The sequence below is a fragment of the Passer domesticus genome, chromosome 14, assembly GCF_036417665.1.
Source record: "Passer domesticus isolate bPasDom1 chromosome 14, bPasDom1.hap1, whole genome shotgun sequence".
Classification (NCBI taxonomy): Eukaryota; Metazoa; Chordata; class Aves; order Passeriformes; family Passeridae; genus Passer; species Passer domesticus.
Window position 1 is genome coordinate 6634414 of NC_087487.1, and position 27968 is coordinate 6662381.

Consider the following 27968-nt stretch of genomic DNA (forward strand, 5'->3'; position numbering starts at 1 on the left):
ATTCTGGCTTAAAGTCTCTGTTATTGACACTATTGGAATAGTTTCTCATCTACTTAAAGTAGCTAAGTCATTATGTTGGTGATCCTCCATCACATTAATTTTTGAAGTTAGGCTGCTGCAAAGGAAAAAAAGACATCAACCTTTGCTTTGACATAGAAAATTATCTGAACTGCATACATTAAGTATTAAAATTACTTCTCTGGGCATGACTTTTCTAGAGAAGATATTTTTAAATTTACAGTTTACATATTAGAGACCTCCTACTGTTCATTGCTTCATCATTATAAAAGGGAAATCGTAACAAAAGTGGAAGAAAAACAAAAGAGGAAAAGGCATGGAAGAAAAGTGATACAAATTGGCCCTTTAGTTAGTAAGACATTCTTCCTTTATCTCATTTTCATTCTAGGTTGGTAACAGATGTGTGTGATGACTGGGTGCCATCAGTGCAGCCAGTCTGCTTGAAGTAATTGTGGACTGGTTTTTTACCAGTGGACTTGTGTTAGACACCCACTTTTGTAGACATTCTCCAACACCTGGAAGCAGGAATGTCATATTCCACCTCAGCTTGCCCAGGTTATTCTGTGTGAACACTAAGGCTTAGAGCACAGATACAGAACTTGTCCAGGAGAAGCAGCCTTTTTCAAAAGTATCTACAAATCGCTAAATAGAAATTTTTATCAAAAGGTTCACCAAGAACTAATTGTTATTGATTTAATGGAAGTGGAGGAAGATTTATGGTTCCCTCAAAATTCACCAAGTGTTCTGTTTCTGCATTCTATAAATACTACAAGATGCAACATGTTTATTTGGTTCCCATAAATTAGAAAAATCTGGTTTCCAAAAATTCTAAATTAGTGATTTAAAAAACAAAATATTACACCTGATCACCTTTCAAACCATCTCAGAGAGGCAGCTTCACTCCTCTCACCCCTTCAGAAGTGTGCTTTTTTAAGAATACATGATTTATAAAACAAACAAAAAAGTGTGTTTCTAACTACAGTACACTTGCTTAAATATACAAGTGGACATGTTAATGTCATGTTGAAGTTCAAGGTACTTCTGGATAAAAGGCAGATATTAGTTATTTTAACTCTGCATTCTTATAGAGAATAACGATTATTATAGACTTTAGTTTCCTCTCGTCATTCATCTATCATATGGAGAGGTCAATAAATAAAAGCTTATCTGGTCCAGTTTACCTACAAGAGAAAAAAAAATAATAAAAGAAAAAGAAGTTACCTATAAAATTGTTTAACCCTGATAACATCTGAGTTGCCATACCCAGTTTGTAGTTGCAAGAAAAGCAAACAATATTCATCTTGCTTTTTAATAAATGCCCCATTTTCTTCATGACAATTTTTGTATGCTGCCTATCAAGTCACATACTCTTGGGGCAAGAAAGCTGGCCAGGAAATGCAGTGATAGCAGTAACAAGTATAAATCTGGGTTCAAAAAAAGAACATACCAGATCCAGAAGCAAAGAAATCTGGACACACTGAGGAGGCAGTGCCCAGCTGTTATTTGGGCTCTTGTGTCGTGGAGACTATACCCAGCCTAAGATATAGCTTCATACTACGGAAGTAACACAGAACTCCGTTGTGCTCGTGTACAGACTTCAGGAAAAAGCCTTACACAACATGAATTACCTTGGTTTAGAGTAGAAGATAAAATAGCTTACTAACTGATGTAATGAGTAATGGATGTCACTATGACACAGGACTTGCCATGAGTTGTGTGTTCAGCTACAAGGTGCAATATTTCTTATGACTAACTCAAAGCACAGCCGCATCCAACTGTGATTTGGAATTCCCTCGTGAGCAGCACGCGCTATGACTTTGAAGGAAGTCTGATTGGTCAAAGTCATCCACCCTCTCTTGGAACATGAACAAAATCCATGGGGTAATCAGGCACAGGCGGCATGTAACAGGTTTGTCTTCCTTTTGACTCCTTGTTTTTGCTTCTGAGGACATGCACTCGGCTCCAGATGGATCCATGTTCTGTTACAAGAGAACGCAGCTGTTCTTCTCCTTCTCCCTCTCCTTCTCTCGAGGCTCTTTGCGTTTGCGTTCGTTGCTCCCGGATTGTCGTGTGCTGGCTGGAGAGGCAGCACCTTGTACCTGCTGGGTGGGGAGAATAACATGGGAAATAAACCCAGCACCATGGCACATACAGCCTGAACTCCTCCTGTGTGGTCAAGCTCACAAACAAAAAGTTTAAGTATTATGCAAACCAGTGGAGTTCAGGTCGGGTTTTTGGTATATACTCCAGGACCTCCACAAAAGTTGTGTATTTCTTGAAAATTAAGTCAGCTGAAAAGATATTTCAAGTTTCATGTGTCCCTTCTGTTGTGTTCACATATACAGATCGGTAGTTTCAATAAAATATGGTTTCAAGCATTTTCTGGCACTTCTGTATTATTGCACTGGAATTTTTTTTTGTTTCTCTTGTAAGTACATAATCCACATTTCACTGTTTGCAGAGTCAAAGGGCTGGTGTGGACAGCGAGATAATGGTAAGGCAGCAGCTTTTTGTGACTAGAAACTCTTTAATAACTTGGCAAGGAGGTTGGTATACAAAGGCAACATAAGTTTTGTTAATTCATCATCTATTCCCTCTGTTATCCATTCACAGGCTCCTAATCCTGTTCAGCAGGTTCTTCAGTTCCTTCTGCCTTGGGCAGATATGACTCTATGTCTTAACTAGGTACTGCTGGTTCTATTAAAGCAACAAAGAGTGCAAATAACACAACTTTTACCTGTCAAAATTCTCGTTTCATGCTTAAACTTATCAGGTAATGCTTCTGAATTACTTCAGGCCAAAGATGCAGGCTTTATATAGATTATTTCTTATATATTTGTAAATAAAAGCAGTTCTGAAAGTCCTCAGTGGTTAAGAGCTCTCTAAATCCAAACCACCAACTTAAATGTTGTGTCTGGCACAGAAGTTTCAGTTAAATTGCATCTTTTGATAGACATGTGCATGAATCACATTTTCAAAGGACTTTGAAATCAGCTGCTCATGGGTATGGGACAGAAAGGGGTACTGGGAGAAACTGTGAATTGCATAATTTAGAACAACAGAATAGATTCACATGAGATCACAGTTTAAATCACCTAAAAATGTACAGCAAAAAACTTCTGCAAGACAAAGCTTCAACTATTATCAAAAATGTTAGCTCAATGCACTTCTGCAAGTAATGTAAAATACTAGTAATACCATTTTGTAACCTGACATATTAGTTCATACCATCATTCCAAATTAAGTATAAATGAAACCCTAATTTAGAAGGCTAAGCCTGCTTTAAAGTATATAAATGTCTGCAGTTGCCATATCTACATGCATACTCCAACAATTGTAGTGTATTCCTAAAGATCCCTATATTCACCTCAGGATGAAATGTGTACAAGCACAGATGTGTCTATGCAATTATTCATATTTTCCAAAATTGATGATCATATTCTGTAGTACTTTCTTCTTACCTGGACCTGAGCAGCTGCTTGTTCTTGTTCCTGATAGTACTGGGAAGCTCTCCTGTCCTCCTCCTCCTGGAGCTTCTTTGCTAGCTCTAGATCACTGATTCCTTCTGGGATCTGTTCCCAGTTAATTTCTTGATTCTGCTGCTCTTGTTGTAGAGACAATGCCATCAGGTAATCCTAAAGAGTAAACTTGTGAATTAATGCTCTTTCCCAGAGAACAGAGTCAAGTCATACCAAGTGAATTTTTCAGCATGTGCAGCTACACAGTACCATCACTTTTCTCCAGCCTTATCTTCAAATGGAGATCAGGAATTTGTTTCACAACCTGTGCATAACCTCAACTGCAGGAAGGCTGAGAACAGCTACTTTACATGTCTGTTTTCACAATGACTAAGCTGCAGCACAGAAGACACAAAAACTAATTTTAAAATGTTGTTTTCAGGTTTAAATTTTATTATCTAGACAGCAGCAAATTATCTGTCAGATTTTTATTCTGAGAATTACTAATTTCCCCCCAGTATTTAAAAAAAATTAATGGTGATCACTATAAACTTGTTCAGAATGTAAGATTTTCAAGGAACTTAGTCTTGCTCTGCACTTGTGCATTAACTGGTACAACTCAGCCCCACCTCAGACATGACTTCTTCAAACTCTGTGTCTCAGCAAGAATAACAAACACCCACCATGACACACAGTCTGCTGTGGGATCTGTCCTACACTCAGCCAGGTGGGCAGCAGAAGGCAAAGTTCAGCCATGACAATCTTAATGAGCTGAGGGGAGTTTGTTATGTAGGAAGAAATTCCACAGTCTGCTTCTGGTTCCATATACAAACCAGAGGTGACTTTTCACCTGAGTGAGGACTTGCCAGAAGTGGATTCTGAGAGATTAAAATCCCCTTTTCCAAACTACTCAGCTGGTCTTAGTTTTCCTCCCTCAAAACCCTATTAATACATCCAAGTGGCACTTTTGGGAACCCCAATCTAATTTGCCTAAAGGAGTTTTACAGTCCCAGATATGCATGAGTATACACACATGTGTGGAATTACACATAAATATGACTAAAAATCAGTACTAACTTACAATGGAAAGGCAGAAATCCAGTACCTGATCTATTTGATCCTGCTGCCCTCTGTAGACAGTTTCAGGGTCTGATGGAGGCCTCAGGTGGAATTCAGAGTCACAGAAATTCCCATCACCATCCACATTGTGTAAACTTTCCCACACAACCTTCTCTTCTGTAAGAAAGCCCTGGTCTGTCACCAGCAGGTAAAGCTGACCCTATGGAGAAGAACAAGGAAAACTTGTAATACTAAAAAAAACAGCTTTTTACAATAAGTAAGTAGCAGAAATGATACAAATGTTGCATTCCAATAAAACATTCATTTAGTTTTTAGCACATTTAGTAATTAAATAAATCAGCATACAGCATTAAACCACTAGATACTAGTATTCACTGCTAAATTAACAGCTACACTGTTTCTGTATTCCATCTTGCAACTCTTCATTCTTAATGGAAGTTCATACTGATTAGAAATTAATATAAAACATTAATATATATACATGAATCAATATATTAATATATATATCAAGCTATATACCTTGACAGCTCTTTAGAAACACACCTAAGAAGTGGACTTAAAACCTGGCATCAAAAACTTGAAATCCTAGGAGTAATCACATTAAATTCCAAAGGCAAGATATGGAGACAAAGGTGACCTTTCCAAACAATCCAAGAGGCATTACCTCAAAATGGCCACATCTCAGACTTGATGTTTCATAATGAGTTTTGATAGAATTTGAGGTCTGTGTCAATTGAAAGCACTAAATTTAAGATTCTTGCTATCACTTGTTACCAATAATTGCTTTTGTTGGGATTTTAGTAATTTTACGGTTCCCTAAGGCCAAATTTCTTGATTTCAGAGTCTGAAATTATAAAATGGGCTGGTCTGGAGTGAAGGAAGCAGTGCTAACAAGTGCAGACACCAAGGCACTGGAAGGATGAAGTGCAAGCTTAGGATGAAGGAGAGGGAGAGGAGCTGAAATCAAAGGGAAATAACTGAAGTAGGAACCAAGTAAAAGGAGATGATGCTGCATGTCTGAGGGACAGCAAAGCAGCACAAAATACTTGTTTAAATTTCCATTTAAATCAATCCATTTTTTTTAATCCTACCTTTTTTATCATGTTTTAGGACTATACTCCAAATCAAGAATGTTGTTACTGACCATAGAGCATATTAAGACTGAAGATCCCATTAGAATGACTGAATGTACAATATCAAGACACTCAATACAAAATTTGTAGCAGTGCTTTAGCTGTAAAAATCAAGGCAGTTTATTGTGACATCCACAAACATTTGGTATTTGTGTTCCAGCAGCACACAAAGGGTTCTCAAAGATCACTGTGCTCAAGTTGTACCAAAGCAAGAGGCAGATCCTGTTTTAATGATTTCTAAGGCTAAACAGGCAAGAAATGGAAACTCTGTCCATACTCAACACACAGAGAACGAGCTCCCTGACTTCTCTGAAGTCATTAAATAACTCTCTAAGGGAGATGTTGAAATTCCACTCACGTCTCGTCAATCCCACTCTGTTTACAGCTGCCCCTGGGGGCTGGGAGGTCACTTGATGCAACAAAAATATTATTTGAAGACTCACATACAGTAATTATTCCAATATTACCTAATACCATAACGTGCACTTATACACACTGCCAAACAGAGTGGATAAAGAATGCAAACCAAAACCAAAGAGGCAACACTACTGTATGTTCAAGCTTTGGAATGGGAGTTAACCAGCACAAGGGGTTTCACAGACATAAATGCAAGTGTCAGCAACAGGTCTGATCACATAACATGATCTAAGAAATCATCTGTCCCTTGGAAACCTGCCAAATGAATGATACTCCTGACACTTAAAATTACCTTAAGAAAATAAAAGGAAGTCATTTTGCAACGTTTCCAGTTTGCACAAAATACCTATTTCACAACATTTTGTATACAAGAAGTCTTCAAAAAGATATTTTTTAAAAATCCCAGAATTTTAAAAATAAAATGTATTTGAACTTTTAAGTTTTATTTTGAACAGTACATTGACTCAAACAAAACCTTAAAAAGGGGGTGGTTTGTGTCTCTCAGATTTTCCTCCATTATGCCATACATTTTAATTACAGCCCATAAACTGTGCAGCTTAGTAATACTGAAATCGTGAAAATACCAGTTTTCCTATCTCCAAACTATTATAAGCTTAATTTTTCCACACACAAATATTAAGGTATATCACTGCCTTCACGGAATTAGAATCTAGCATCTAAGGATGGATTAAAGCCAACATTTGTTTGAAATAGAGACCTGTTTCAAATCTTAAATACAATTCATATTCTTTTTAAGAATTTTTCAGTCAAAAACTGATTGCAAAAATGTCGCATTAGAGTAAATAATACAAAATAAATGTAACACAGCTCCCTAATGAAAGGCAATAAACTGCATTACGTATCACCACATTACCTGAACACCACCACTGCAATCCCAATACCAACTGCATACCTTCAAACATTCTGCTTCACTTGAACAAAGCTCAGCAAACCAACAAACACAGGCTCCCTAGCACCTGATAAAGTACCTGATAAGGGACAGAGGTCCTGCTCACATTACTGGAATGAAAGGAAAATGGGAAATCACAGATCAGAGATCCAAAGTCATCTTTCCCTTGTTTTTAACCAAGTTCTCTGATCTTTACACCATTTTAGTATAATTAAATTGGATTCCACAAAAAACCCCAACCAGGACCCTCACAATATTGCTAATGTTCATGGAACCTTTGGCAGTAATTTCATATAAAGAGGGGGTGGCTCTTCTGCTGCGAGCTGTAATGTAGCCTCTCATCATGGGTCTATTCTTCCATTTACAACAAGAAAATAGATGTCCTATCTGCAGACGGGCTCTGTAGGCGCACTTTTAGTGCCAGGCACGTTCTCTCCCCAAAGCCAAAGGCACAGGCCACACTCAGGCACACCCAGGCCCAGCAAGGGCTGCCCGTGACCCGAGAGGAGCTTTTACCGCCCGACCTTCGCACTGCCCCGGGCCAGGCCCAGCCTGCGGCCGGCAAACAGCCGCCCTTCCCGGGCACCCCCACGGGCAGGGCCGGGCGGACACGGCCCCAGGAACAGGGACACGGCCCCGGGGGGGGACAGGGACATGGCCCCGGGGAACAGGGACACGGCCCTGGTGGGGGACAGGGACATGGCCCCGGGGACACGGCCCCGGCCCCTGCACAGGTCACCAGGCCCAGCTCTGGACACTCAGGTAGCCAATGCACACAAAAATGGCTCTCAAGTGCCCCTCACCGAGAACAGCTGTCACGCTTTGCAAAATGTTTCTACCCTCAGAAAAGCCTTAACTGGCCATATCTAGAGCACCACCAGGTTATCTTTTAGATTTGTTTTGAAATGTGGGGGTTTCTTAACAAATACCCAGTCTCATGGGTTAACACTGCCCCCCAAAATAGCAGCAGGTAACAGACAGCAAAAGTATCTACTATTAACTATAGTCAATAGGGAGTAAAACAGTGAAAGTCTCAAGTGCATAACTACTGTAAACATAGTTTACTTTAACAAAGTTATGACTAATTATTTACCCTAAGAATGGATATTTAGATATGGTAGACCAATGCCCAGATTTTATAGTTTCACATATAAAAACCTGATATAATGCTGACGATACAGCAAGATTATTCTCCCCAACAGGGATCTCTCAGTCTTCTGGTTTCACAAAAAAAACCCCTTTCTGAAATGCACAAATATAGGCTACAGGGGATGTTACTAGGCCTCCTTTCCTTGGATAATTTAATAATCAGATTAAATAATTAATGTTTTTAAACTACTTGTTCTAATGCAAATTACTAAGTTTCCAGCAATTCAGAAAACAGAAAAAGAAAACCAAACACCTGTCCAATAGCTTCGTACAGTAAAATCAAACATTTTAACCCTTATGTTTTGAACAGTCAGTAAATATTCTCTTGGACTTCTGGATCAGATGCCTTCGTTTTTGTGAAGCCCTTTGAAATTGATGAATGAGTGTTGTTTTAATTTCCTCTAGCAGTTAAAACACACAGATATACTAATATTAAAAAGGTTTTTTTAAAGAAAGTATGCATTGAATTGAAATCAGATTAACCCTCAGCATAAGAACTGTACACTTACTAAGAAATTGAAAAATAAACATGTTTTTAAGCAGTTATATTCATTGCCTCCACTGTGCCAATCTTAAATGTCCAAGGAAAAAGTGCAATTATGAAATATACTTTGTATTGGAAAAAAAACAACCTGTTGAGTTCTGAAGCAGAAACACAACATTTATAAAGTAGAAAACACACATACTTAAAAATCCAAACCAGTAAGTGTCTTGATACTTTTCAGTAAAGAACACAGGTGCTATTCAAACAAGTCTGTGGGAAAAACATTCCAACTGAACTAAGATCTTCTTACCAAACTGATCCCCTCTTTACAGTCCTGTTTTTCCTTGATCTAGGGAATTATCATTTGATGTATTTATTATCTGCATAATGAAAAGCAAAGGCAAAAAAAAAATCACATTTTAACTGCTGAAAATTATTACTGTATAATCACATGAGCCAAGACTATTAGTATGCAATAAAAGGGACAGGAAGTAGAAAAAATTATTACTTGGACAAATGGACAAGGTATGGAAATCCAAGTCTTTTCACTAAAATATCAGCCTTAAAAAACCCACACTGCACCTAAAAAATATGTACAGGTCCTTGTATCAGCTGTACATTAAAGCTGCCAAATAAAAGTTTAAGCATTTGCTTAATTAGAATAATAATCGCTAATTACTTAAGCTGTGTTTCTAAAAATACACTGATTTTATTACATGGACATAACTTAATAAACAGGTAATTATCTTTTGATTGACTTTATAGCTGCTTTATTTATATGTTTCCATGTACTGGTTTGGAGGGGAAAGCGAGAAAGGCAGTATTAGAGAAAAATTAAAAATAATTACATCATTCTTGCCCTAGAAGTTCTGTGCCTCCATTTTCCCTGGCATATGTTGTGTCTGCAGTTTTCCCAAGGGATGGGCTTTTCTCCATAGTCCAGCTACTGCTGACTACTGCTCAAACTGTGGGGAAGCTCCATCTGCAGAGCGAGCACTAAACCCAGGAGATGGACAGAGTGGAGCAGTTGAAAGAAATCTCAACTGTCCAGCAGCAATGCATTTGGCACTCACATGAGCATCCTGGAGGGCCAAACATTTCTGGAGAGCTGCTCTTGGCTAGAAGCCCAAGTGAAGTCTATTTCTGACTTGATGCAAAAGACCCCCTAGATGTATAAGTACTGCAAACAGCTGGGTAGGTAGGAGCCAAAAGGGTTACTGCTGGCCTTTAAACACCAACTTAAAACTTATCTTCTGCCTTTATTAAAAAGTTTCTTGGTATCTCAAATTCTGCCATGTACCACTCAACAGAAATCCAAATAGAAATGAACACTGTTTACAAGCAATAACCTCGGGAACTAAAACATGTAAATAACATGGAAATGAAAGACTAACTACAAGGTCATTCCCCATAATGACTGTGAAAAACAAAAATAATGGCCTCTATTTCAAAATTTAACATTTCAGAGAATTTCTAAGAATTCTCAAAAAGCACAAGATTAAAACCACTGTGACTTAGCAGCAACAAACCTTAAATATTCAAGCCACACTCATTTTCAAATATTTCAACTTTATATTTCTTAGGACTTGTATTTAGTTCTTCCAGGTAAAACTCAAGACACGGATTTTTACTTACTGCCTTAACCTGTTCTGTATTATTAATATTGGCTGAGGATATTTAACTCATTGAAGTGTTGCATTTTATTTCTATAAGGAAAAAGGTTCTCAACTGAGAAGCAAATGTTTACAAGTATGAAGCTGCTAAAGCACAGACATACACCAGGTTTTACCCTTTAATATAATACTGGGCTGCAAAAGACTACAAAGAGCCTATGTTTTACAAAACTAATCTGAATTTATAATCCACAGGTCAAAGTGATACTCATTGACTGTATTTAATACAAATAATATTGTAAAGGATTTAATAATAGCACAAAAAATGTGTTATTTCCAGGTGTTTTTATCTGGAATGGTCTTTAAACAAAGTAAAAGAGCACCTGCACCTCTAGATACCATCTGTACACAGAAAGTACAGCTGTACCTTTACTTTTTTAAAACCAAACTATGTCGAGGCTGGGGTTTATTCTTCCCTCCCCACTCCATGTAACAAGTGTAAAACAGTGTACAGGCTTGCTTTGCGAGCTGCCACCACCTAATCCAAGAAATAAATTTAGAAAAACAGAGAGGGGAAAAACTATACTCAAAATTGTGATTTAAATGAGCTGCATCAGGTAATATTTGACAATATTTGACCACACACTGATTTATTTCACAGCTCTGAGTTATTTAAATGGAAGAAGGGAGGAAAAAGAGCCTTTTACCTGCCCTACTGCTTTAAGCAAGTGGCATTGTATACACAGATTTAAAACAGATCTCAGATGTACTCTCATCAGAAAACCAAATGTGTCACCTGCTTGTAGAGTTAATCATTATTTATCAGGACTGTTCAGACCTTAAGCTCAGCTTATGAGTAGTTACTCAAAGATTAGCACTGGCAGTCAAGATTAACAGAGGGAGGAAAAAAGGACTAGTAGTAACCAATGAAAGTGTCATTCACATGAGGTATGACATTACCATATAATGGCAAAACCAGGGGTTTCTTAGTTTTTCTGCATGTTACACACCTCTTCTTTTTTTGCTTTTATTACCATTATTCATAAGCACAATGAATACACAAAATTAAAGTCTCATTAAATAATAGATAATCAAAACATAATTTTAAGAGTTTTATACAAGGGTAAAAACTCATACCCTACCATCCTAGCAAAAGCAAAGTAGTTTTAGCACGAAGATGCTCGATAAATGAATGTTAACTCGCCAAACCAGATTCTCCATTCCATGGAGGAAGGAGTCCCAGAAGCACTAACCAAGCTGACACTGCTTTTTGTATCCTGGAATACTCCTTTCACAATTGCTGCCATTTTGCTTCCCCAAACACAGATAAAAATAATTAAAAGAAATTCTCTTCCCTAACAAAGGGAACCAATATTGTAGCTCATTTCAACTTCTCCAAGCATTTGGGATTTTGCATATGGACCTATTAATCTACTGGCCAAATGTAATGCAAACTTTTAGATCCTCAGAAACAGGAAATTAATTAAAGTAACCTTTTTCATGCCAACCACAAACTGCAAGAAAATTTAAGCCCTGTAAGAAGTGTACATAACTATACCTAACCACCAAGAGTTAACACAGAGAGTAAACGGAACATAAAGGGAAAGGCCACAAGAAGATTTAAAGCAGTAATTGATCCCAGTGACTAAACCACTGTAATCAGTAATTCCTAAGTAACATTTGCAACAGACCTTACATTCACTGAAAGCCATATTTATAACAAGCCATATATAACAACCTGGAATTTAATTCTATTTCAGGACAGTAAAAAAGCATGACTTGCTTTGAAACACAAAACACAACAATAAAGACAAAAATGCTGGATGTACCTTGTATTTGGTCATGGTGCTAAAATGGTTGTTCCTGAAGAACACACAAAGCTCTCCCTCCTGGACAGCTGAAGTCAACTCACACAGTCCATGGTATGTCAATTGTGTAGCTGTGTTATTTAGGAACTGCTCAGCTACAAACCCTACAAAAGCAAAACATACTGTTATGTGTGTCTATTACGTACTTGCTAATATAAAACCTGGAAACAATAGCAGTATTTTTCCTATCTTTCCCTCTACGTCCCCATATTGTCGTAAGCCTTAGGGAACACATAAAAAGAGGGGACAAAAAGTTTGAGAGTTCTAAAACCACAGCATTGTAAACAAACCTTCCCATGTTCAGAAATGCTATATTCACTTCTAATATTACTCATATTTTTGCTTGTTGTAATGGAGTATATAATTAACATTCTAATTATAGGAGACAATACATAGCTAAGTTGAAATCTGAATGCTGCCACAATAGGGGAAGTTCTTGCCAGCTTTTGAAAAAGTATATTGAATTGATCAAGAGCATGCATCAGAGAAGTTGAGAAGACAAGCACAGTGTTTGTTGCCTGCCCAGGCAAAGCAGCTCAGCAGACAGAATGCAGCTCTTCCCACTTGTATCTCTACTCAGCATCACCCACGTGCAAAATATCTAACTTAGATTTGGCAGGGCACATACTTTGATAAAATACAGAAAAACATGACTTACCTTCACTAACCAGTTCACTGTTTTCTGACTGTTTACAAGAAATTATCTTCTCCACCAGCTGATTGTAACTGCAGTTACCAACTGCTTTTACTATGTCAGCAACCTGCAGCAGGAAGGGACAACATGGAGAATTTACCTTTGAGAAGAACAGAACACAGCTGCAAGCCAGTAGCAATTATTAATAAGACAGTAAGAATTCAATAAAGAGAGGATGTTACCCCCTTAAAAAATCTAGGCCCATTTTAGCCCAGAGTGTTACATATTTGCTATTTCAGATCCTATTTTAAATCCTTCAGTTAACCCTTAGCATCCAAAGCCAAGGCAGATGGAGAGCATGGCATGAGTTGGATCAGCTGGGCCAGGGTAAGAGAACAGCAACTCTTACCAACAAGGCATGAAAAGAAAAACTCTTAGGCATTATTATTCCACCAAACTCACCAGTTTATCCCTAAGCAAACAATACCACTTTATTGTTTATTAAATAATATCATTAAAAATAAATTACATGTTTGCTAAAGATGCAGTTCTCTTCAACCAGTTCTACCATCCTCATTTCTCAATAGCAGTAATAAATCAGAATTTAAAGAGGGAGGGAAGTAAATTTGTATTCCTTCCCAGTGTTCTCTAATAAGCTTTCAAAAATGATGACTTGGACACTGTATCTGGGGCAACTTGCTACTTCCCTCAGAAAAACAATTCTCCTTTACAGAGTCAGAAGGCTTTTAAAGTAATTTGACTATAGACCCAGGCTCTGCAAAGTTCCTGCACTAAAAACACACAGTCTGTATTCACTCCTCAATTTTTATGACTAGATTAAAAAAATTAATTATCATATTCATAATTGACTTGTTAAAATTCAGAAATACCTCCCCTCCCACCAATAACATTCAGGATAACATTTGTTTTAATAACTGAAACAGAATAACTCACCTGAGGGTCCACTAACCATCCATGGTACAAGGGGATATCGAGCAGGTCAAACACTATGCATTCAGGTGTGTATTCAAACACCCGGACACCTGTGAACTTCACATTGACGTCCAGACCCGTCTGCAACTTATGCAGAATTGCCATTGCATCACTCATATTCTGACAACACAAAGAAAGAAAGAACAGATGACCCAACACAGCTTTGTACACTTAGTGGTTACTCTTGTAACCCTTCATCATTTAGTACTCATCACCTTAACACTTCAAAAAAAATTTTTAAAGGGTAAATTACCTAAACAAATGTTTCAATCCACATTCACTTTACACGTTGTGCCAGAAGATATATGAAGTAAAAGAATCTCCCTCCAATCACCTCTATCTGATTGTTTCTTCTTTTACACCCATAAACCACTTTCAGGCAGTTCTTATTGCTTTTAGGTCTATTTCCCAAAGCCACAAGCCAGATGTTTGCAAGAAAACTGAATTATAAGAGAATCTTCAAGGGATTTTCTTGAGGTTTCTTCTCCCCTTTTAAGCCTTCCCTTACAAGTCAGGCTGAAGTACTTGTCACTACATAACGAATGATTTACAGACTCACTTTCTAACTCTAATTTCAGGGTTCAGTACTGAGAATCAGAGTCTTAATTGTTCACCACTTTTTTTCTTTAATAAAAAAAACATTTTCTATCTTATTTTGGGCATACCTTTAAATGGCCTGTAGATTCTACTGTTGAAACAAGTAATGAAAATAGCACTTAATATAGCAGTGATCCCAATGGAATCCTAAGAGAATTATCAAGTTATGAATTTCCAATCACAGAAAGGAAAGATGAGCCAAAGAAAACGTGCTTTGTGAGACAGCTATCTTGAACCAACAGATAAAAACAATTCCCGACATGCAGGAAAAAGAATTTTCCACTAACTGAGAAAAGTCCACAGGAATATGGTCACAGAAAGTCTGTGCAAAAGATTTGGGGAAACTGAGGCACTTGACTTGTTTGAATGGGGATTTTTGGGGTTTTGCAACATTCTGTCCTTTAAGAGGAATTCAGGCTTACAACAATGGGAAAATAGCATGACACAGACCAGAAACGCAGATTGGACAGGAGATTGAGACAGCAAAGATTCTCAGAGTGAAACTACTGATGGTTAAAGCTGCTTCTGTTGTCTTCCGATGAGAATCTGCACTTGAGCACGGCTGCTACAAATGAGTTTTAATGCTTGTAGCCCTTTAACTGCACTGCTCTGTCAAGTTCCCATCGTCAGGAATGGAACAGCTCCCACTACCTTACTACAAGTTGCTTCATCTTACTGACACCTTTGCTGTCACAAGGTTTAGAATTTAGCAAGATTTGGAAGAAATTCTCAAGACTGGCTTCACCTTTTAAGTTTTTATAATTCTAAAAGCAAACCAAATCACCTTAACAAGAGCATGTCATTAGAGGGACCAGATATCAAATTCTGAGATGTTTGGAAGAAATTTTGTCATAGTCTTACTCTGCTGAATGAATAAATAAGTCAACACTAACCATCCACAAATTCAGACCATACATCTACAGACAATAGCTGCATTTATTTTGTTATGTTTACTTTGCAAACAAAGCAGGATTACATCAAACAGACCAGAAAACCACAGAAGTTTCTCACTACAATTTCAACATTATCACTTCTACTTTAACTATTTCCGTACCTTCAAAGCAACTTAGAAGATTTCTAGAACAGAAGGCTTCTTTGAAATTACATGGCTAAAAACTTCAGATATATGACATTTATCTTGTAAATCCATATATGTGAGCATAGGAAAGCTACAGAGGTTGTACTTTCACCAGGCATAATAGTTTTGATCACCCTTCTATAAGGTGATTATAACTATAACCTTCTACAACACAGAACTGTGTGAAAAAAATAGCCAATTTCGTTATTACAAAAGTAATTTCTATAATCTGATACAAATCAATCCCAAGTTACTCAATTTCAAAACTGAATGAGAACAACAAAAAGTGACAAAAGAATAAACAGAACTACCTTGAAACCATATAACTATTAAAAAATTCAAATTCACATTCCATGAGTAACCAAAAAACCACCTATGACTACAGACAGAGCTTGGAAAATATATACTAAATCAACAATTTTTAAAACTCATAGCATTAATTTCAGTACAGAAAGAATTTTGTGATGACATATAAATAGTGGCCAGTGCAAATAACACTGCCTTTCATAACATGGGATCAAGATCTTTCTGTCCATGACTATTAAGAACACAGATCTCTCTGACTCAGTTTACAGCCTCAGAGAAACTCTGGCAGGCACCACTGAACAGAGCAAGTGAAGGACAAGCAACACAAGACTTCAAAAAGCAACCACCCAATTACATACTTTTATTAGTACCTTTGTTTACACTTCCTCAATAAAACCAGTTTTACTTCATTACTGTTATTTCATAACAGGGGGAAAAAAGTGTCTTCTGTTGATAAATACAGAGTTTTTATTCACTAATAGCACATATATAAAATTACTGCTCTACATCAAGCCCAGACAAAAACAAACTACACACAATGGTCTGTATGCTTCTGGTTTTTAACAAGGTGACAAACCCTAGGTGAGAAACAGTTTTAGTTTCCTCAGACATAAGCAACTGTGTTTTAGGAGCAGCTCCTTACCTGCTCATAATTAAGACGCTGAATTTCAGATATCTCTTTAGGTTTTGCATCAAGAATGTAGTCTCCTAAAAGAAAGCAAATATGAAATTAAATTTATTCCACAATCAAAGCTTCAACATTTCTATGAATGTTTCTGACTGAAGCTGACTGATAATGAATAGCACAACTGAAGTTTTCTACCAAATTAATGAGATCACATTGTTTTATAACCTGAATTATAATTATGGAGTAAAATATTAATATAAAAACTTAGTAAGATCATATTAAGAAATAAAATTCAAATGGCCAACACTGTTACTAAAGCAACATTTCATAATCTCTTGGGGTATCATACTAACCTCTTCACTATTCAAAAGCTAACCTCCCTCTGTGCCTCAGCTTAAAAATATAAAAAGGTCAAACTGTTCACAGTAAGGTATGTAATTCTGTACACAATTAAAAAAGACAACCACTTATCCTGACTGGTACTGTGAATGTTTTGCCATGTCTTATACACCAGTAAGTCTACAAAACTTGTTGTGCTGGTTTTGACTGGAATATAGTTAACTTCCTTCCCAGTGGCTGGTGTGGGGCTGTGCTTTGGGCTTGTGCTGAACACAGGGCTGATAACACAGAGATGTTTTTGTTATTGCTCAGCAGGGCTCACTCGAGCCAAGGCCCTTCCTGCTTTTCACAGGGCCACAGGAGCTGTGAGGAGACACAGCCAGGACAGGTGACCCCACTGAGCACAGGGAGCTCCAGAGCAGGAGACATCAGGCCCAGGATGTAAAGTGGGGGTAGGAGGAAGGGGGAACACTTGGAGTGATGGATGGTGTTCTTCTTCCCAAGTCACCACGTGTGACAGGGTGCTGCATCCTGGGGATGGCTGAGCACTTGCCTGCCCGTGGGAAGCAGTGAATTAATTCCCTGTTTTGCTCTGCTTTCCCTATACTGAGTCTTTAACTCAACCCACAGGTTTTCTGGCTTTTACCCTCCCCATTCTCTACCTGATCTCACTGGTAGGGGAGTGAGCAAGGGGCTGCCTGGGCTTAAACCACAACACTGGTATTCCAAATTTGTCTACAACACAAAGGTAATAAATTAGTTAACAGTTAATCATCACATTGAAGTTGAAGATGTATAACATCTTTAGAGACTAGTATCCACTTTCCAGATTTTATTTCAATGTTTTTGTACTTATTCCCTTGCTTCATTACTAAACTCAGAAAAATATCATTATAAGTTTCCTAATTTATACTCTTGAAAGTCGTTGAAGGCTGTTTTGTTGGTTTTGGCTTTTTTTTCAACTGTAGAAGAACGGCTAATCCTGTTGAGTGAATAGGAACCTAAATAATTTGAACACAGTTTTATTACCCAATTTAGTAAAATAATTCCAGAAGCTAATATATGCCTTCAAGAAAGAATACACATCTAAACAACTGGGATTGATTATGTAGTGACTTCAGACAGTATTGTGATATCAATGCAATTATAAGAAATGCTTAGACACAGGGAGCAAGACTTCTTGGTTTTTGGAGAAAATTATGTAGGTTACTTTTTTCTTCAACCAGAAGACTCAGCAATTTACTTCTGAAAAGAACAAGATATGTTCTTTACAAGCAAAAGGAAAGAAAATATCGTAAGGATTTTTTTCTCCTGCTTAAGAAAAAAAGTCAAACCTAGTCTATTAAGTTCAAACATTTTATGTTTGTCAGGCTACAAGGGAAGGAAAAGTGGCACATACAGCTTAAGTACTATCAAACTGCACTATTAATGCCTCGATCATCAGGGCTATTAAAGTTCCAGCCCTGTCAAAGAGCTGCAGTTTTGCTGAATACTGAATATGATACCAGAGAAGTGCCTGCAAATGAAACCCCAATCTCTGTGAGGACCACATTAATTTTTGTATTATTTTAACTGGGTCAGACTTCCAAGGATTAGAGTTACTATAGACAATTAAAGACAGAGTTGAATTACTACATTCTGTCAACTGTAATAAAACAACACTGTAAGAGACATGAATAATTTTAAATCTGTCAATGTGTTGGTGCACTAAGCCGTACCAATGGCATCAACTAGACCAATCACTTTGGAAAGCAGTGCAGAAAACTTCTAAAAACAGTCAAGGAAAAGCATGAGTAACTGAATACTGTAAATAGTTTTCTGGAATCAAATAAAAAGCCGAATAAAATAGTAAATACATAAACCAGTTCTATGTTGCTACACACTACAAAGTACAACATACACGTGAAAGTGATTTATTGCAGTTACTAACCTAAGTATTCCATCAGCTGTTCAGCCGTTATGATTTCCATCATCGGTGGCAGTTTAATCTGTCAAAGCAAAAGTATATTCTCTTTAAAACACTGCAATCTAACAAGCATAGCATTTCTAGACAGAAGACTTCTGATTACATTTCCCTCACCAGTTTATAAGGCCATTGGCATACTGGACCTCTACTAAATAGCAGCTACAAGAAGAGATTAAAAAGGCACTTTGGTTTTTGAGAAACCACATGCACACAGCAGTTTCTCCCAGGTGCAGACCTGCATGGTGCTCCCTTCTCCCACCAAAACATTTCTTCAGCACCCCCTCCACTTGACAGGAACCCACATCACCCGCTGCAGTGGAAACACTCAGAATTAACAGACTGGGAACTGTTAAGAAAACTTCCCCTCAAGTCTCTGACTCCCTTCATTAAAATTCTTAACTGAGTATTGAGTATTCGTTTTGAGTATTAGCTCAAAAAGTTCCTGTGTACAAAGTCTCTACAGGACCCAGTGTCAGTAGCTGTTGGGGCAGGGAAGCCCAAGACTTGTGCAGGTACAAGGGAATGACCTCCCAGCATCTCATCCCATGTTCACATTCCAAGGTTTAACCATTTGGTTTAACCCCACACAGTGCAGACCAGACACACAGAACTCTGTGGTGAATATTCTATTCCCCTCTTCCCTGATCTATTCCCACCGTCATCATGTGCTAAAACCAACCACCTTGGCAGAGCTAAAAGCTTCCTGCACTCTCATCTCTTCCAGCATCCTGGGCAAACACTTTGGTTGAACACTTCTATTTACTGCAGGAAGAAACGCAACAGGCAAAGCACAAACACACAGAAGGACATGCTTCTGGCAATTTGAAGAAATACCACAGGAGGATATAGACCTTAAACATAGTGCATTCAATTTTTCTCTGTATAAATGCAAATTTTATTTTTCTAGGGTTTGGGGTTGATTTTTAAGCTCTAAGCTCTCTTCAGTTTTTAATTTTCTCATCCTATCTCCCTCCACCATCTTGTCATTCAAAGTCTACAACAGGTATTTATTGTATCAGGAATTTTTTAATCAAGTTCCTCAATACTGATTACTGCTGTCCTTGACACATATAGAAAGACATGACGTGAGACTGTTAACTCATGGTTGAGACTTAATAGGTTCCACCTACTTTTCTGGTTGTGGAGAAGGAAGTAGAAAACCAGGAGATGGAAAAGCAATCTACATAAAACCTTTGATGCAGCACCCCAAACTCAAATACACAGTATAGCAACACACCACTTTGTTCACATTGTGATGGAGAGGGTTTTCAGTATGAAAACTGAGTATTTTAATAATATTTCCCTTTGCAGGGAAAATGAGGTGGGCTACATCTGTCTTATCAATTTTAGTTATATTTGACAAAAATATATGTTAAATATATTAATTCACAAGAAATTTGAAGAAAGAGACCCAAGTTAATACGGTTTTCTTATTTATACTCTAAGAAATATGTCTCTACTTGAGTTAAAGTTGACATATACCACGAATTGATCAACCCAGAGATGATGAGCTTATAAAGAAGTGGTAGTACTGGGATCTGGGAAAGGAATTAAAGAAAAAAATCAGGCATGCAGGGGCACATGGTTTTTTGAAAATATTAAATGAATGACAACTGGTTGTAACTTACAGAAACTAATGCTCAACAGGCTAAATGCTTTCGTACTCTTTGATCTTTTCACAATATTCATACTGAGTATTCACATAAATATAGTGTATTGAGCCATGTAAACAATAGGACTACAAGTTCAAAAAGCTGCTTCTTAAGCTCCCAGTGGGGACTGGCAGCATTCAAGCCTTAGCAAACATTAGCTGTGCACACCCCTGAGCCAGGGCTCATCAGCTCCTAAGGCACAGGACAGCACCACCTCCACCAGCCCTGCCTCAAGTGCTGCAGCACTGCTGCATGTCTGCTAGAGCTCAGATGTGCCAGTACAATATGGAGGAAAATCAGCACCGCTCCCTCGACTGTTAACTGGGCTCCTGTGATGATTCTTTCAGGACTGAAGTTAGCTCTTTTTATTATTTATTTAAACTATTTGTATCAGCTCAGCCAGCATTGCTTGGGGGGTTCTGCTCTGCACCACATTTGGAACCTCTAGAAGCATGCTTGCATGACAAACACCAACTCTAAAGCACAATTACAAGCTTACCTCTATTTAAGCTCTATGTATAGAGCTTAAAATAGCACAACATATTATTCATATCACTGGTTAGCAAATGGAACTTTCCCTCACAACTGTAAAGCTAACCATTTATTTCTTTTACTGCAGAAAAAGCAAAGTGGTTTTACTCATATTTTCAGGATCTCTCAAAGCTGGGTATTTTAGTAAGCTACATCTCAAAATTAACTGCTTGATTAAATGCTAAGCAAAGTTAATTGGTTACTTCATGGAGTAATTTAGGGCTGGCATGTGTAGTGGGACCTTGATCACACCTTTGAAGTGGGCTAATGGGGTTCCAACACAGTTCCAAGTACTTCTGAACAGAGCTGACTTAAGGATATACAGGGAACATGACATTTCCCAGCTGTTCAGAGCTTCACTGCAAGCACTTAAGCGACAGGAAATGCACAGCAAAGAGGAAATGGGAGAGAAAAATACCTTAAGAATTAAGGGAGAGCAAAACATCAATGACTGAACCACAGTCATTGTCCAGACAAATCAACAGGAGAAAACAATGTAAACAACAGTAGTAGAAGCTGCTGTTGTCTATAACAATCTGTTATTTTGAGGGACATATTTTCACGATAGGTTTCAATGTTTAGTTGCTCGATTTTACATCAATTCCACATTTTAGGAAAAATGCATTTCCTCAACTCCCACCCATTTCCTGTACCCCTCTACTCCAGTTTCCTGGTCCTTTGCCCTGATGGCTCTCTCTAACTCTAGCTAGATTTTACTTCCTACACTCAGGAGCGGGAAACTTAGTCCTTCTCACACAACTACAGCATGACAAACAGTTGAGACATATTTTAGTTAAAAGACAACAGTGGTAAACAAATTTTCATATGGAACAGATTGTCTAGTAAAACTTACACAGTTTCTATGAATTAGACTATAAACCCCAAAACTACATAATACCAATTTTCCACCGTATTCTTCCACACTACAGAAGGGCTTAAAAAAAAATAAGTTATATAGTCATGCACAGAGGATAACACTTCTGAAAATACTATGAATATCAAAAGGGTCCAAGAAAATTTCTAATGGCTTATATAATAAGTCTTATATAAGACTTATAGTCTCAAAACATGTTTATCTAAAACATGCAACTCCTCTGAACACAGTGTTCCAGAGGGGTATGGGTAGCTTCAAGCAGCTTTGACTAAAAACAATTAATATTCTCTGCAAATAAGTGCCCTTGGCCTGGCAGGAACAGCTTCACGAACCTGTGACACGACAGTGTGTGATGCCACTCCACGTCCTCAGCGTCTGCCCCTCAAGCCAGGCAGCCTCCAGCCCCGGGAGTGGGCTTGTTGCTGTGCCTGGCACGGCTCCAGCTGGCACCTGCGGGCTCAGCTCATCCCACAGGTGCTGGAGGAAGGGAGGCTGCCAAGCCCCGCTGAGCAATCTGTGCCAACTGCGGCCATACGGACGGGCAGAGCGCGACAGGGACAGCACATCACGTGTGAGGGGCCAGTGCCAGCCCCCAGAGCTGGCACCACCACTGCAGCCTCTGAGCAGCAGAGCGGGGATCAGCAGGAGCTCACTGTGCTCAGCTCCTCTCAAAAGGGCCATCTCAATGAAAACCTAACATTAAGAATTTCTAAGTAGAATTTTTTACTCTACCTCTCGTCTGCACGTCAGTTTGGATACATCTAAGCAAGAAAATGGTTATGTAACATTTACTTACATAATCGTTATGATACCTAAATAGGTAATTCATACAGTTCTAAAAGTTTCCAAAATTTTAGTAGAACTACTTGTGTAGGGAACACAGCTCCTTTCATTTGTTGAGAGGATTATGACACAAAAAACTTTCAAAGACATTTTCAAATATGCAATACCACTGTTCTCCTATGTAAGGACAAGATATTCCACATGCGTGCACTTTTCAAGACAATATTAATATTATTTATATTCTAATTGTATAATGTATATCCCTTTGCTTATTTTGTTTCACAGTCTTCCCTGGACATTTCAGATTCCTGTGCAACATGTTAAGGTTCACAGAGTTCTTCAGGTACAAAACATCACATCCTACCTAAGAAGCACAGAGCAGAATCACATGGCACCCTCACTAAGCTTTTAGCATCTGATGATTGCCACATTCCCCCCGCCCCAAATTACATTTAATGAAATGCCAGAAGCTATGAGAAAGTGTTGCATGTACTACATCTACCAAAGATCACAAAAGGCACTTAGAAAAGCCAACTCTGCATTGCTAAGCTTAACCACATAGTGAGCAACAGGCCTGAGCTAAAACTGAGCAATCTCCACATTTAAATAAACTGCAAAACAGTGTGCTACACTATTCTACATCAGAGGACATAACTCATGCTTGTACATACATTTAAAAATGCTTGTTTCAGTCTCTACTTCTGCTTCATTTTCATCACACAAGTCTAAGTGGTTACGACACTGTTTTGCACAACAGCTGTGCTGCACAACAGCTACTTCTCCAAGTTGATATCATAGTGCTTTTGTTTTTCTTCTTAGAACATTTCTCTAACACTCCTGTAGCAGAGCTCCTTGGCTCTCCCTCCTATAGGCTAAACTGCAAGTTACACTTAGACAGGCAGACTGCAAAAACACTTCAAAAGAAAAGTAATTTCATCATTTTAATATTTAAAATACAGCTTCTGCAATCTGCCACCTCAAAGTTTTATGTATCCTTTGAAAATAGTGGATAAAAGAAAGGTAGCAGTTTTATCACAAGCTTAGTTCCAAAACCTGGTATTTTCAAAATGGAATTTGAACAGTCACAGTGGGTGCTACTATTTCAGAATTTTCAAAACCCCAACTGCCAAACCAGTATTGCCCTTAAGCTGGCTGAGACCAGATCTATCCACAGGATGACCAGAACTCTCAACCCTGTCAGGAAAGAGCTCTAAAAAGGAAAAATTATGGCTGATAAGGGAAATAGAACACAAAGTGTAACTGTTTAACTAGTTATTCCCTGTTGTGGTTCTATTTTTCCTCCTCATCTGCTTCTTATGCTCTTTTTTCCCCATTATATGTAGCTCCTTTTCACCTAATATGTACTATGGTATTCTCATTCTACTTTTGCCTATTTTGATCTCAGTCTGCCTTCTTGTTCCCAAATTATAATTACTAGTGTTCATGTTGGTTCAGGAGGAGTGAGAAGGTGGATGTCCATCCTCAGCCTCCACATGCAGCAAGCTGCTGTCAGTGATGCACAGATGAGCTGCCACCCCAACCACTGTGAACGTGGTTCTTGACTATGAACTGGGGAAAATAAAGGCCAATTTGTAGAGGCAGTAATTAGGAAAGTCAATTACAAGCAACTACAATATATAACCAAATAACAGGAAAACCCTCAAGCCTATAAATAATAACTTGTGATGACAGTTTCACCAGTTTAGCTGCTTGTCTGCAACTCATGTAAATTCTGCTGAGGTTTTACATAGACATAACTATAGAAAACTTCCTGTAATCTGAGCAATAAGAAACAGTAGGGCATTCCCAAGGGGTATTTTTGTTTTTGCCTATTTACAAAACTGGGTATTACCTTAATTCTCACTAATATAATATATTGATCCCAGCAGAATGTCAGTTAAAATTCTGGTTAGAGAGCAGCAGCAGAGGGAAAAGGAAAAATGTTAAGGAACAAAACCTCCAAAAACTCGAATTCAAACAACAGGACTAGTGCAGTCCCAACTACATCTTCCATTAAATCAAAGATTAAAGAGGAAGATCCTGTAACTAACAGTTTATTTTAAAATGCCCCCCCCCCCCAAAATGGTAAGGAATGGCAAGTTTTTCAAGTCACCCCTAGATGCTAAAGAGGGAGCACAGAAAGCAAGTGTTCAATACTGAAGCCTGTGACAACATTCACACCCTCCTGACGATAGCAGAACCTACACAAGGCAATACCTAAAAGTCACACACAACTTCCCTCTACTGCTTGTACTGATGCTAAAATACCAACATCACTGTACCCAGAGCTTTCCTCCTGATATCTGAGCTACTCTGCTCAGAACAATGTGTAGAAATTTCAACTCAACCAAGAGTATTAATCTTCTGCATCTAAACGAATTTCTTCTCATACCATATTTCATTTTTCCTACGTCACGTGGCAGACTGCAAACAACCTCTTACTCTTCCAATACCAAATTTCTTCCCCTTGCTACTACAACATAAAAGCTATTCCTGTGAAGCTTTCCTATTTCAGGACTCTATTCTATCAGCTCTTCAGTCTTCCGGGGCCGAGTTGCCAGCATTTCCTGAGACGTGCCCCTCATCCTTGTTTTGCAATGCACGCAACCTTACAGCTTTCCTCCAACAGACACTCCTTTCACAGAGACGTGTTAACAACTACATTTTAGTTACTTAAAAGTTTGGGGGAGAAATTATTTTAAGACTACGGGAAGCCCACATCCACAATGGCTACAGAGCACAAGAACTTCCAGGTCTCAGAGCTGTACTTGATCACTACCAGATTTATTCATTAATTTAAATACAATCTGTACTGCTTAACTGTATGAATGTGTCCCTATTAGGCAGTTACTCGTACAAATCCATATTTTGTACAATTCTGCATTTTGTACAATTCTGCATACACCTTATTATATGAAACTAACCTATTTTCCAAAAATATCACTTATGTGCTCTATGCTATAAATAGTCATCTTTACTTATTAGAAACCTGTACACATCAGTAAGCTTTTATATATTATATATTGTTCAGGTTAGAAAACATCATCTAGATATTTTATTTCTGTTTTAAGACAACGACGAAGTAAGTCTATATATGACAGCAGCATCTAAGTAGTATAGATACTGGCAACATACTGCACGGCAGTATTTGTTTTCCAAGTTCTTCTGTATATGAGACATGTGCTTAACAGCAGAAGTAAGCCCGAAATATTTCTTGAAAGAATCACGGACTGGTTTGGGTTGAAAGAGACCTGAAAGATCATCAAGTTCCAGACCCTCTGCCATGGGTAGGGACACTTTTCACGTAGCGTCCACGTAGCCCAGAGACCCAACAAACCTGGCCTTGGACACTGGTAGGGACGGGGCAGGTTCAGGCTCACTGAGCAATCCGTGCCAGCGCCTCATCAGCCTCACGGGGAAGAATTTTTTCCTCGTATCTAAACTTGCCCTCTGCTCGTTTAAAGCCATTCCCTTGTCCTATCACCACATGCCCGTGTCAGAAGTTCCTCTCCAGCGTTCTCGACACCGTCCCTGTCCCAAACGGCACGAACTTCCCGCGGTGCCCTCCCGCCGCGGGGGCTCGGGAGCCCCGAGCGCCGCCGGCGCCACACGAGCGGCCCCGCCCGCCCGGCCCCGCCATGGCGCCCGCCCGCCCGCCCGCTACCTTCCAGGCCAGGAGCAGCACGTTCATGATGGCCAGCAGCGGGCAGGGGCCGTTCTCGTTCTGCGTGATGACGGGCGTGTTCTCCTCCTTCCAGCGGACCCACTTGATGTGATAGACCGACTGGCCCGGGAAGCGTTCCTTGGAAGCGGAGAGGAGCTGGGAGCCCGCCGCCGGCCTGTCCCCTTCGGGCTCCGGGGCCGGGCCCCCCGAGGAGGCCCCCGCCACCACCGCCTCGTCGGCGTCGCTGTTGAGCTCGGAGCTGCTCGGGCAGCAGGAGTGCAGGTTGGAGAAGGACTCCAGCGAGTCCAGGCTGCGGGACTCCTCCCCCGGCGGGCTGGGAGCGCCGCTGCTCCCGGAGCCGGCTCCCGCGGGAGCGCTCTCCGAGGCGGGCGCCGCTCCGAGACTCTCCGGCACCGCCAGCCCCGCGCCTTCCGCGGCCGCAGCACCCTCCGCGGCCCGGGAGGGCGACGCGCTCTGAGGGGTCGCGGCGGGAGCGGGGGCCGGCGGAGGGGAAGGGCTGCGCCGCCCGCCGCCCTCCTCGGCCTCCCTGCAGCCGCCCTCGCCCGCCGCCGCCTCTCCCAGGCGGAGCCGGCTGGCAGCGCCCCCGCCGCCCGTCTGCAGCGAGCCCGGGGGCGGCGGGGGCTGCGCCAGGCTCTCCATGCCCGGCCCGGCCGCTCCGCTCTCTATTGGCACCGCAGCGGCTGCGCCTCCGCCCGCAACGCCCGCGACGCCATCACAGCGGCGGCGGCGGCTCCGCCCCGCCGGGGACGTGCGGGCGGGGGGGGAGCGGCCGCGGGTCACGGCGGGCCCGGGCGGGGGGGCCGGGCCGGGGCGGGGCGGGGAGCCGCTGGGTCCGGCTCTCCCAGGGCGGCTCGCCGCTTTTCCCCGCGGATTCTTAGACAGGCGTACTGTAAAAAACACGGCTGTGGCGAGTATAGCAGGTAACTTGAACAATTTGGTTGTATAGGCTAATTGAAAGTGAGGAAGTTTAGGTTAGGTATTAGGAAAGTGTTCTTTACTGTGCGGCTGGTGAGGCACTGGCACAGGTTGCGTAGAGGCTGCAGATGCCCCGTCCCTGGAAGCGTTCATTCCAGGCTGGATAAGGTCTTGAGCAGCCTGGTCTAGTGGGAGGCGTCTCTGTCCATGGCAGGGGGCTGGAACTAAATGCTCCTTAAGATCCAACACCTTAACATCCTGCAATTCTGTAAGAATTAATGTGGGTGTATTACTCAGGCTTTACCCCAATGAACCTCTCCTCTCCCTACAGAAATCTTCAGCTTTTAATCACAAATTTTAAGTAGTCTTGGGATCATAAGGATTTATCTTTTCATTTTATTCTCAGCAGCTCTCTAATTTGAAGTCTGTAAACACTTGCATCATCTTCTTCTGCCTTACCTGAGGTACATTGACTGTAATTTTACATTCTGTGTGCATTTCCATAACACCTTCTCTCACCTGTATCAGTGACAGATGGAAGTTGTTTTTTATTCTGACACGACAATAGGAATGGAAAAGCACAAATATAAAGGGCTGACAGTAAACTGAGAAACTTGGCACAAACTCTAACATAAATAATAAATCTTTGAGATGGCACAGTTGATAGAAGAATCAGCATGAGGACAAACAAGAGAGGAAACATTTTGTTCAGATGTCTCACATTTGTATTTCTGTGGGAGGATTTTCCTGTACCCTTGAATTGTGAAGAGAGAGTCTCAGAATGACAAATCCCTGTTCAGTGGGGACACTACAACAACTTCACAACATGCAGAGCATCGGGAGAAGTCGGTGACCTA

The 27968-nt window shown here is 39.9% G+C and overlaps 1 protein-coding gene across 1 annotated transcript; it reads right to left on the minus strand.

The window, feature by feature from the left end:
• Positions 1 to 654: 654 nt before the first annotated feature.
• Positions 655 to 26941, minus strand: MINDY2 (MINDY lysine 48 deubiquitinase 2). The gene is made up of 9 exons (XM_064389232.1): positions 26176 to 26941; positions 18636 to 18693; positions 16382 to 16446; positions 13719 to 13877; positions 12789 to 12891; positions 12092 to 12234; positions 4582 to 4755; positions 3480 to 3653; positions 655 to 2120 (listed from the first exon to the last, which is right to left on the minus strand). Exons 1-9 carry the CDS (start codon positions 26833 to 26835, stop codon positions 2001 to 2003), a joined length of 1656 nt encoding a protein of 551 aa, XP_064245302.1. The 5' UTR covers positions 26836 to 26941; the 3' UTR covers positions 655 to 2000.
• Positions 26942 to 27968: the final 1027 nt, after the last annotated feature.